This window comes from Miscanthus floridulus, chromosome 11 (assembly GCF_019320115.1).
Source record: "Miscanthus floridulus cultivar M001 chromosome 11, ASM1932011v1, whole genome shotgun sequence".
NCBI lineage: Eukaryota > Viridiplantae > Streptophyta > Magnoliopsida > Poales > Poaceae > Miscanthus > Miscanthus floridulus.
In genome coordinates this window covers 465,469-477,254 of record NC_089590.1, presented here as the reverse complement: position 1 = coordinate 477,254, position 11,786 = coordinate 465,469, and the positions used below count along the sequence as shown (strand labels likewise).

Sequence of the window (11,786 nt, the reverse complement as noted above, 5' to 3'; positions counted from 1 at the left end):
TAGCCCCTTGTGATACATCTTCATAAAGAGAGCAACATCATCAACTTTCTCATATTGATCATCATCATTTTCACTTTCACTTGAAGATGATGTGGTCTCTATTCTTTCTTGAACTTGCTTGCTTGCTTTGGGCTTGCTAGTTGAAGCTTGTTGGTTGATCTTGGACTTGCTTGTAGAGCCTTGCTTGCTTGATTTGTTGATCTTGAGAGCTACATCTTTGATCTTGATGCCCTCCAACTTTGCTTGTAATTCTCCAAGTTTCTTCCTCTCATTTGCTTCTTCTCTTTGCATGTCAAAGGTCAAGATCCTCACAAGTACATCATTTGGTGTGAAGTACTCAAACTACTTCTTGTCTCTAATTAGAGTGACTACGGTCTCATTTCTAGGTGAATAAGCTTCCAACATAATCTTGACAATTTTGTGATCATCTAGCTCATCACAACCATAACCTCTAATCTTACCCACCATCATCATCAACCAATCAAACATCTCTTGTGGCCCCTCTCCATCCAAGATTACAAACCGGTTGAGCTTTGACATCAACAAGTCAATTCTTGCCTTTCTCACTTTATCAACCCCTTCATGTGCTAGGTGCAAAGTGTCCCATATTTGCTTGGCAACATCAACTCCAATCATTCTATTGTACTCATCACCATCCAAGGCACTAAGCAACACACTTGTGGCTTGACCATTGATGTGAATGATTCTCATCTCTCCTAGTGTTGGGTTCTTGGGATCAACCGGTGGCTCAAATCCATTGCAAACAATCTCCCAAATGCCGGGGTGAAGACCTATAAGATAGGCTCTCATCAAGTGCTTCCACTTGGCAAAGTTAGTCCCATTGAAATGAAGTAACTTGCCCACGGGCACATTGATGAAAGACCTCCGATCATGGTTAGTCATAGGAATAGAAAAGTAGTTAAAGGATACGGCGACATATTTATTATTGTTGGCCTTGCCCTTTCCTTTCTTATCCTTCTTGTTCCCCTCCGATACTTGGTATGACTCATCATCATCTTCATCTTCAGAACTACTTGATATGCTTGATGATGCACTTGTTGCCTTCTCTTCTTCTTCCTTCTTCTTCCTATCTTCTCTTCTTTTTCTTCTTGCTTCTCTCTTAAGCTTTCTTTCTTCTTTCCTTTGCTTCTTCTCCTCTAACCGCTGTGCCTCCTCCTTCTTCTCTCTTGCTTCTCTTTTTAGCTTTCTTGCCTCCTTTCTTCTTCTCTCATTATCATTGAGAGCTCTTTTGGCATCGGTAGCCTCAAGATGTTGTAGTGTGGTGTTGCTTGCTGTCGACGCGCTCAGCTCGCTGCTGTTCATGTCGACATCCATCCGCTTCACGCTACTAGTTCCTCCTTCGGCCTCCATACCTCACGCGATGAAGCGTATATGAGGTAACCTACTCCGATACCACTTGAAGGATCTCTGGTTGGCCTAGAGGGGGGTGAATAGGCCTGTCAAAACAAACACTCAAACTTTTATTAAATTCACCCTGTGGCACTACCGCTCTGGAGGGCGGCACTACCGGACTGTGACACTACCAGACCAGAACAGCGGCATTGCCGCACCTACAGACAACTTCGAATCACAGTTCAAAATCAGTGAATGGAAACTTAGATCGGAGAAATTTCTTAGCTTACTGCAAGTATTATAGTCACAGATCAAGAGTTAGAATGAGTAGGAACACCACACACATAGATCGACTAGAAACCCTAGAAATCACCTCAACCAACAATATGAAATGCAAGTAATGTAAATCAAGCACAAGTGACACAATGATTTATCCTGTGGTTTGGCTCACCATCAAGGCTTGCCTACCTCCATGTTGTTGAGGTTAGCCACTAAGGCTTAGGGCTTTCCAACCCTTCCTCGTTCTCAAGTCAAGAGACTTAACTCTTGAGATAAGGGGTGAGTATACTAGCTTCAAGAGATGGTTACAAACCTCTCGGGACTGCCACACAAGTTGGTAAGCTCCATGGGCGACGCTCTAGCTGGCTAGGAGCCAAGCTCCAAGAGTAACAAATACAACCACTGGCCAAAATGTGAACCAAGTGCTCTTTTGAGTTGGAGAATCAATGAAGTTGCTCTCTAATCAAGTTTTGGACCATTTTCTCTCAATGATTGATGGGGAAATCAATGAATTTGCTTGAGGGCTCAATGTCAACAATGAAGGAAGAGAGAGAGCTCTTTTTTCTGTTTGGGCATGCTGGAATGAGCAGGAGCAAGAAAAGAGACATTGGGAAGGAAGAGGATGGGTATAAATACCCCCTCAGCCCTAACGGTCACTTAAGGCACGGCAGTGCCTCTCTTCAAATGCGGCAGTGCCGCACCACGTAAGACAGCAAGGGTAAGAGTGAAGTGTAGACTGTCTTGGATATGAATCTGAGTATGCATGTGTGTGTTTAAGCACTTAGTAGCACATATTAGCTTAAGCATTGTGTCCCCCTTTATAGTATAGCTTTTTCCTATACTCAAATTCAAAATATAAAAGAATTTAAACCTCCTTTGAGTTTGAAGCCATCTACATTTGTAATTTGGGGCTCCTCCGTTTCGTGTAGCATCCTCGAACGTGGATTCCCTACTTATCATCTTGATAAATCTCATTAGTTCTCTAACTGCGTGGTCATTATCACCAAAACCCATAATTATGGCTTGATTGCACCTTCAGACTCCGAAGTGGGGCGAGAAGCAGGGAGATGAATGCCCGGAGAAGCGTGCTGCGGGACCTGATGGCGAGACCATCGTCGCGTTAGCCCCACAGCGGAAGAAGAAGAAAAGTAAGAGGTCCGCCGAGAAGAACAGGCGCAAGAAGAAGACAAAGAAGCAGCTTAGAAAGGCCTTGACCAAGCCGAATTCACCGCCCCAATTGCTGGAATTAGAGTTCAACGACAACAGAGAGGACGCACCCTCCTCCCCTGACATCGTCCAAGAAGACGAGCACCATGGCTGGGAGATGGTAGAGCAAGAGCAGAGCAACACCTCACCCCCACAGGTCGAGCATAGAGCCCGTGAAGAGGAGCAGCCGGAGAAGAAGATCACAGAGCAAGAGCATGCCAGTGACACTTCACCCCCACATGACAAGGACATGCACATCGCCCATGGACAGGAGCAGCAAGAGAAGGAGGTTTCAAATCAAGAGCATGCCGATGACACCTCACCCCCAAACCCTCCTATCCTGGCGCTGTCGCCGTCACCGCCACCAGCGGGCCAAGAAGGCGACAGCTACGAGAGTGATGACGACGAGGAGGACGAATATGAGGAAGGTGAGCCGGTCGGATCGTCCAATGTGGCCGCCAAGCAGGGACCACCCCCGCCGCCGCAACTCCAAGGTGTGCCGGAGCCACAAACCCCACCCGAGGGGAATGTGCCTTCTCCCAAGCTCACCAAGCCGTCCCCAATGAAGCGAACGGCGGCCGTGGCCGAACTCGCCCAGCCGTCCCCGTCGAATAAGAAGGCTCCAACGGATGTCCCCTCAAAGTCGCCACCGGAGAAGCTTGCAGCCGCCGCGGAGGACCACAACACCGAGTCGCCACATATGGCAACACCAGCGAAGGAGGTTGCTGAGTTGCCGGAGAAGGCAGTGGCAGCTAAGAAGGCCGCTAAGTTGCCGAGGAAGGCAGTGGCAGCCAATAAGGTCGCCATGCCACGTCCACTGAAGAAGGCTGCAGCTTCAGTGGCCAGGAAGAAGGTCGCCAAGCAGCCCCCGACTTCTAAGGCTGTGGCCAGGCAAGGAGCTAGGAAGGAGGTTGCTTCCAATGCAGAGAAGCATTTGCAGGAGAAGAGTGAGACCTACTGGTACCTCGCGCAGGCTGTGAACGCGATAGACAGAGAACACAATACTCCAGGCATGTACAATGCCGCATTCCTCAATATTGCTGATGACAAGGCCGTCGTGCTCAATGCAAGATCAAGAAGCAAAGGATGGCTGATGCCAAATTGTTTCGCAAGAGATGTGACTTCAAGAGAGAGGTCATCAGGACTCTGTCCGACTTGATCAAGTGATCTCACAGGTTGATTCACTCTCGTTCTTAGCATGAATTGACAGCTAGTATTTTGGTTTTCAATTCAGTAATTGTTTACAACAATAATTGTTTGCTGATCTGCCTGAGTAGTTAGTTTCTTGGTGGTACTTGCTAACAGAAATGTAAAGGAAAATAGTTTCGACAATGGCTCATCATTATAAATGATCGCGTCCCTTAAAGTGAACGACCTTAATTACATAATGTAGTCATACCTTTTTTTTGGGTTCCATTCTGATTTACACTTCAGATGCTTATATGTGATGTAATATCCTCGTTTTGTTATTATATCATCAATCATTTCACTCATGTACAAGATGGAGATACTTCATAGAGTTTTAACGCATGACTTTAAGATTGGTTGACCCTGGCTAGAGAGGTTAAACTCGAATGTTTCAGATTAATGAACTTTCATATGTTGGTAGGGCTACAGCATTGAGTTTTGATACACAATTTAAGATTTGTTGACTATTTGATGGCTAGTAGGTTAAACTCAAATGTTTTAAATTAATGAGCTTTCATATGTTGGGAGAGCACCAGGCAAATAATAACCAATCTGATTACATGACAGTGAATGCGCATGAACATCTTGTGTGTTATATGTTACAAATTTAATTGGAACTTGCAATCAAGTATTCAGAAGCTTACTACTCCCTTGGACCCAAAATGTTAAAAAAGGGCGTACCCAGTGCAGAGAGCTCCTGCTCTGTACGGGGTCTGGGGAAGGGTGTCAGTGGTAAGCCTTACCTTCGCCTGTGCAATGTGAGGAGACCGCGACTCGAATCCGGGACCTTCCGGCCACAGGCAGTAAGACTCTACCGCTTAGACCCAAAATGTTAGGTAGTTTTTTTTCATTAAGATGAGGCTTCAACCACCAATTTAATTTTTATGCATGAACATTCTTATTTATTGCAAGTATAGAGCTTAGTGAACGGCCTGGTGTAGTGAAGAAATGTTCTGAATTGACTTGCCTCTTGTTACAGGAATGAAGGAAGCTGCAAAGGTTGTGTGATGTTTTGGTGTCAGATGTCAAAACAATTGCACCTGGGCTCTTTTGCGCTGTAGATTTTGCTTAGAATGTGAATCCTATGCTGCCAAGTGCCAATAATGCCTTGATGTTGTGCCTCATTTTGGTCCATGTTGTACGTGCAGTCAATGTAGAGAATTGTTGTGCTCACTGCAGCTTATTTGGGCTACCGATGCAGCTCAACAACATGAATCTACTGTAGCTAAGTCGTGCATCTTCAGCCGCAGCAATCTCAGTTGAATCAGGCTGAATAGCTCTGGTAGTTGTGGCTGTCGTGAGACTAGATTGGCCTCTACGTAGCCCCACATATATAGATGTATATATAGTAAGCTGTAGTTTATATTTTGCAAGATTGCCTGTAAAAGGGCTTTATTTTGTTCATGAAACACCAAACTGATGGCGTTCATGTAACAATGAAGTGATGGGAAGTTTAAATGCATGTTGATTCTCAGAGCAGATTAAGTGAAGTTGATGATTTTTCCTTTATACTATGATGGTCGAGATCAGCCCATATCTGAGGGCAGGGCTGCTACTCATGTTTTTTCACTTTGTATTCTGAGTGTTGCAGAAATGCGTATGTTGCGATGGATTTGCAGTCACACAAGAATAGACCGAATTCGGAACGATGATATACGAAGACCGAAATTGACATGGAGGAGGCAATAAAAAGAGATTTGAAAGCTTGGGATATACCTAGAGATCTATGTTTGAATAGAAGTACTTGGAAAGCAGCTATTGAAGTGTCTGAACCGTGACTTGAGGCTCTTGGTGGGTTTCAACTCTAACCTACCCTAACTTGCTTGAGATTGAAAGGCTATGTCGTTGTTGTTGTTGTTGATTCTGAAGCAGGCTTTACCTCCAGATGCCATCACCATGTCTGAGTGATACTCTGGAGAACTATCAATAGCATGGTTTTGATTCGTGGCAAGTCATGTTCTCAGTAATCTGGTGTTAACCAAAATCATAAGTTGCAACAACACCTAGTTATGACAAAGGAATGGAATTAATTAGTTCTTTTCAACATTACAATGCACTGCCTATACAGAGAATGTTGACAGTTCATGCAGTTTTCGAATGGCTATTCCCCACTTCCATTAACAAGCAACTAAAAATCTGAAATACATGAGTGTTAGACAGTACAGAAGACAGAACACAACAACGAAAGACGAAAGGCCTAACTATCTCCATGACAACAGCCCCCTGACTCAGAAATAACAATCACCAGAAGAAAGCAGAAGGCAAGCTGCCAAACGTCATTGTTACATACACGAGGCTAAAGATCAACCATAACACCCACAGACTCTAATTAGACGATTATTGTCTTACACCCGCAACCCAGAGACAACCAGCACAGACTGCAGCTCAATCTCCATCCTCCAGGTTCGCTCCATGCCTGCCAAGATGTTCCTCGCCACCTGCAACATGATACAGACAGACACCTTCCAGCAACATCTCTAGAATCTCCCCAGAGTGAAGATCTGTTCAGTGTTGTATAACAGCATAAGAGCACAAGCATATAGATAATAGATAATCTCAGATAGATTCTTGATACACAAGCCTTATTCTGTGTTTTCCAAATGGCCCAACAAACTGCAGTAACCCCACACCAATCGTCTGTACTTCAGAAATCAGAACCATGAGGACGCCATTTTTTAACCCATTACCAACGTTGTGACAGATTTGTGGGAATGTTATTGAATTCATGCAGTGACCAGTAGCAAGAGGTAAAAGTTTCCCACACAAGATCAATGATTGTTTTGCTGTTGATACCATTTTGACTTCACATCATTTGGGCATATACACCTTGAACAAGTCTTTTTATGGTGAACTTAGTGACCAAGTTTATTTATGTACAAATATACACAGTAGTAAACCCTCGTGCTGCGAAGTTTATGTACAGGTGTCAAGTCTTAATAGCCACACTACATTTCACTGCTTAGCCTTAACGAACCTCATGGCACACTCACACAAGCTTGGTGCCACGCACTGACGCCTCTAGAGCACTCCAGATGCTTGCCGTGCCCGGGCTACCCACTCCAGCCGCTGTTGGAAGAGCAAAGCCTCGAGAACCGCCGTCCATCTACAACATTTGCTCTAGTGTGGTGGGCAATCAGGTTTTTGGGAGTCCACATCTTCGACACAACTGCTCACTGTTCGACTACTTGGCAACGAGACGTTTCAATACAGGTGCGAGTAGTTCCTGGTGGTCATTCGTAGGACGACACTGCATACATTGCCCTATATCAGTCATGGACCAGTGCAATCGATGCCACTGATACTTCCAATATTGGTCTCGCCTGAAGGTATATCTACGGCAAAACCACCTAAATTATACCAACCTAGAGTTTGTCATCATCCATCTTTTACAAGTCATACAAAACATCCACTTTTTACAACTCAGAGAATCATCATCAAGAATTCACAACATTACAGCTTTTGATATAAATATAGATAGGGATAAATATGTAATTTCTATGTAACATTGATCTTCTCCAAGAATCTTAGAAGCTCACTTATTTTAGAACAGAGAGAGTATTTGTGTTTCATCCTAATATAGTTGGCCAACGGGCCAGCTCGGCCCGGGCATGGGCCAGGCACGGCCCGCAGGGGGTCAGGCCGGCACGGCGCGCGCGTCTCCCGGGCCGTGCCCCTCCAGGTCTCGTGCCTGGCCTGCCGTGCCAGCCTACAGCCCGGTGCCCTTAAAACACCTCAAACTGTTTCTCTCATCCAACACTTCTCCATTTTCATAATTCATTCACATTTCAGTATTTCACATTCACAAGTAATAAACTGATCACAGATTCTAAATTCTAACAAAAGCCACCAAAGGAGCCAGGAGAATTAAGATAACTAAGCTGTTTGTGCAATGCTGCCTCATTAAAAACCTTTCTAGGTAAAACTCACCCTTGTGAGAAACCCTAGAAAGGAAAAAAAAAGTGCAACACAGCTCTTAATTAAGTCTTAAACCATTGTTCACCAGTATCAGTCACACATCACAGATACAAAGATAACAGATCACTCTCAAGTCTCACACACTAAGTACCAACAGATGCCAAAGATGCAGATCCAGATATGCTAGCCCTAGATGTGCCAGCAACAGCCCTAGATGCATCTTCATCAAGATAAAGATTCTTGAAGGAGTCTTCCAACCCTTGGTTGTCAACAACACGTTGTAACCTTCTTTCTCCTAACTCCCATCCTTTATGCAAGCCAGCATCTCCACGATTTCAGGCAACAAGTATCGTCACCGCTCTTCAATTATCCTTCCTGTCAAGCTGAAATATGATTCTGAAGAGACAGTAGAAATAGGAACAGACATAATATCTCTAGCCATTATAAATAGGATAGGATAGGTTAGTTTGTGATCACGCCACCAGAGAAGTTGAAGTCGTCCTCATATGCAGTGACATTGTCACTGTCCAGATAAGATGTGAGCTCACAACCAACAACAGAAGCAGATTGAGATGAAGTGCGGGCAAAGATAGGGGAAGGACCAACAACACCAGATGATCCAAGGCCTCCGAAGATTCTTCCCCATGCCTGTTTTTTTTACCTGTATGGCTTGCAAACTGTGCAGGCCTCTGAGACCAAGCTACACCAAACTTTCTCTCATATTTGTTAAACAACTTGTAAATTTCAATTTTCACATCAGCATAATATAAATTGTAATCAACACCAGTGTTCTCTTTAAATATTTGCAGAACATTAAATAAATCTCTCAACTTAGCTCTGGGATCAAGAATGAAAGCAAATGAATATAACAGAGGTATATCATGCCAGTATTCAAGAAATTTAAGCTTCATAGGATAGACAACAGCTATTAGATTTTGATCTTTTTTACTTGCATGCAAATGAGAAGCAATGTCTAGCAAATGGTGCAGAATAAGTGGACTAGTTGGATAGTAAACACAAAAAAGAACAACTGTGGATTCATAAAATATTTCTAGGAACTCCAATATCTTTTCAACTATATACCAATGCCTTGCAGTCAACGATGTTGAGCCATAATTTGCATTAATGGACACAGAAAAAACATCCTTATATGGAACCAAATGTTTAAGCATAAGGTATGTAGCATTCCATCTAACATCCATATCTAAGCCAAACTTTTTAGGTCTAACACCCTAAGCAGTACAGTAGTTCTTAAACATAGCAATTCTTTGATTAGAAGAATTTAAGAAATTAATAGCAGTTCTTAAATCTTCTATATAAAGTTTGAACCTCTTTAAACCAGATTTTACAATCAGATTAATGATGACAAGCACAACATTGATGCACAAGACTATACTTACGCGGATTAGGATTTACAGGCTCAGGTGAAGGATCACAACCCAAATAACCAACAAACATAGGTGTCAAAGTATCCATAGTCTTAGCATTAGAAGAAGCATTGTCTAGAGTTACAGAGAAAACCTTGTCAATCAAACCAAATTCCTCAACCACACAAGCAATTTTTTCAGCAATTTTTTCACCAGTATGCTTCACCTCAATCAACCTCAGACCAATAACCTTTTTTTGTAACTCCCAATCAACACTCACATAATGAGCAACAATACTAATGTAGTCCTCCTTAGCATTACCAGACCAAATGTGTGATGGCAAAGCAACAGATGAAGCACCAGACAACACAGAATTCTTAAGCATATTACGACGTTCAATTAATAGCTTACTAAGATCTCTAGTGGTGGTCTGTCTAGAAACCTTAGTAAACCTAGGGTTATGAGCACAAACAATGTACTCCTCCCATGCATCTGTCTCAACAATACCCAACGGTAAATCAAGCCTAGCAATCAAGCGATAATTCAGATCTAGCAACATCAGGTTTATAGTCCCAGTTATGCACAGAACCATCAGGATTGTAAGTAAGCCTAGACTGAACCCTAGCAGCTTGATCAGTTTTCTGTCTACAAAATTTCTGGTGCCTCTTCGAGTGGCCAGTGCCAGCATTAGATCTAGCAGACAAAGTATGCTTACACATTTTACAGGTAGCTTTAGTGCAGATTTTCCTACCATTCACAGTCTCATAGATCTCATCAAAATCAGCCCACACAGCAGATTTACGCTTACCAGTACCAACACCAGAAGAGTTACCACCAACAGATGGAGCTGAGCCGTTGGAGCAGGCCAGGGTCCCAGTCACCGTCGCCCCTTCACCACCACCGCCGTCCAAATCGATCGGAGCAGCAGAGCAGCCACCGACATCGATACTGAACAAGGCAACAGCGTCCTCATGGGTGTCGTCGTCGTCCTCAGGGGCCAGGCCTACCGTGATCAGATCGTCGTTGCCGATGAGCGGCCAGACGATCTCGTCATCAGCACCAGCCATGGCGCCCTCGACCGCGGAGGGCTCTTCAGCACCGTTCCCTCAACAGTGTGCAAGGCAGCCTTGGTCGCTCTATGCCACAGCTAGAGGACGACGCATCGGCCACCAACCTGCGCAAAGAGATGGAGGAAAAGAACAGATCAGAATAGATCAATCATCAATGAAAGAAGAGGAGGGTTAAGGTTAGGGTTAGGGTTGTACTTGCGCAATCGGAGTCCGATTCCGGAGAAGACGAGGGCCACCCAGAGAAGACGACACACCGGTTAGAAGGACGGTGAGCGGCGGAGAAGGGACAGACGGGGAGTCGAGGACACGAACTCACATATCACCGAGATCAAGAGGGGAGATAGGGAGAGGGAGAAGGGAGAGGCAGAGAGGGAGGGAATCAGGTAGGAGGAGACGAGGAGTAGGGAGCGGCTCACTGACAGCAAGCGGATCGAGGTCACCGGAGTCGGAGAGGTCGGACGCCACCAGCAGACGAGACGGCGAGGCAAGAGCGGCACGACGGGGGGAGTGGAAATGATTTACAGCCCGTTTGGATGTAGATATTCAGGGCTTAGAATTGGCATTGGCATTGGCTATCTCCAAATATAGTTGTTTGGATGGTTTGGAATTTGGAATTAGTATTCATCTTCAATGCCAATCGGCATTCACCAAGCCTAGGCTCCCCCAACTCCAATACGGAGCTCTCCCCCTCTGTATTGGGTGGAATTCCCCTCATCCGTCCATCCTCGACACCCTGTCCGCGAGCGGGCGAGCAACGTCGCAAGCACGCGTGAGGCAGGTGGCGACGCGACCGCGCGAGCTCCTCCCCAAGACCGGTGAGCTCCTCTTCCTCTTCCCTGAGGCCGGTGAGCTCCTCTCCCTCTTCCCCGAGGCCGGCGCGTGACTCCTCCATGGCTGCCTAGATCTGTTCGCCATGCCCGGCATCGCGGCCGGCGCCATTGTCCTCACCGGCGTCGAGCCCCTGTAGCAAACTGCGAGGGACCGCCGCCCGAGCGACGGAGGTCTCCCGCCGGCCACCGGTCGCCCGCCCCATCCCTGCCGCCTCACCGAGCAGCAAGCGACACCTCGCCACCCCGCAGCCCTGAGTGGCCACGCTCTGCCAGAGCGCCGCTCTCCGATCTGCGTGGTGCGAGCTTGGACGAGACGTGTGGGTAGACGGCGACGCTTGATCGGACGAGGCAGGGCGAGGTGGACGCGCTGCCGATTTCCAATTTCACAGAATGGACATCCAAACATGATTTGGTATTTGCCCTGTCACGGGATTCCTAATAGCAATTTCATGTACATCCAAACATGTTATTTGGTATTGTAGTCCATTTCCAAAGCTAGTCCGATTTGGTATTGATACTCAATTCAATTCCAGACATCCAATATCTACATCCAAACGGACCCTTAGGGTTCGGGGTGA

The 11,786-nt window shown here is 45.5% G+C and overlaps 1 protein-coding gene across 1 annotated transcript; it reads left to right on the top strand.

The window, feature by feature from the left end:
• The first annotated feature begins 1,778 nt into the window (after positions 1-1,778).
• Positions 1,779-3,997, top strand: LOC136493904 (uncharacterized). Its single transcript, XM_066490030.1, has 2 exons — positions 1,779-1,793; positions 2,672-3,997. Exons 1-2 carry the CDS (start codon positions 1,779-1,781, stop codon positions 3,995-3,997), a joined length of 1,341 nt encoding a protein of 446 aa, XP_066346127.1.
• Positions 3,998-11,786: the final 7,789 nt, after the last annotated feature.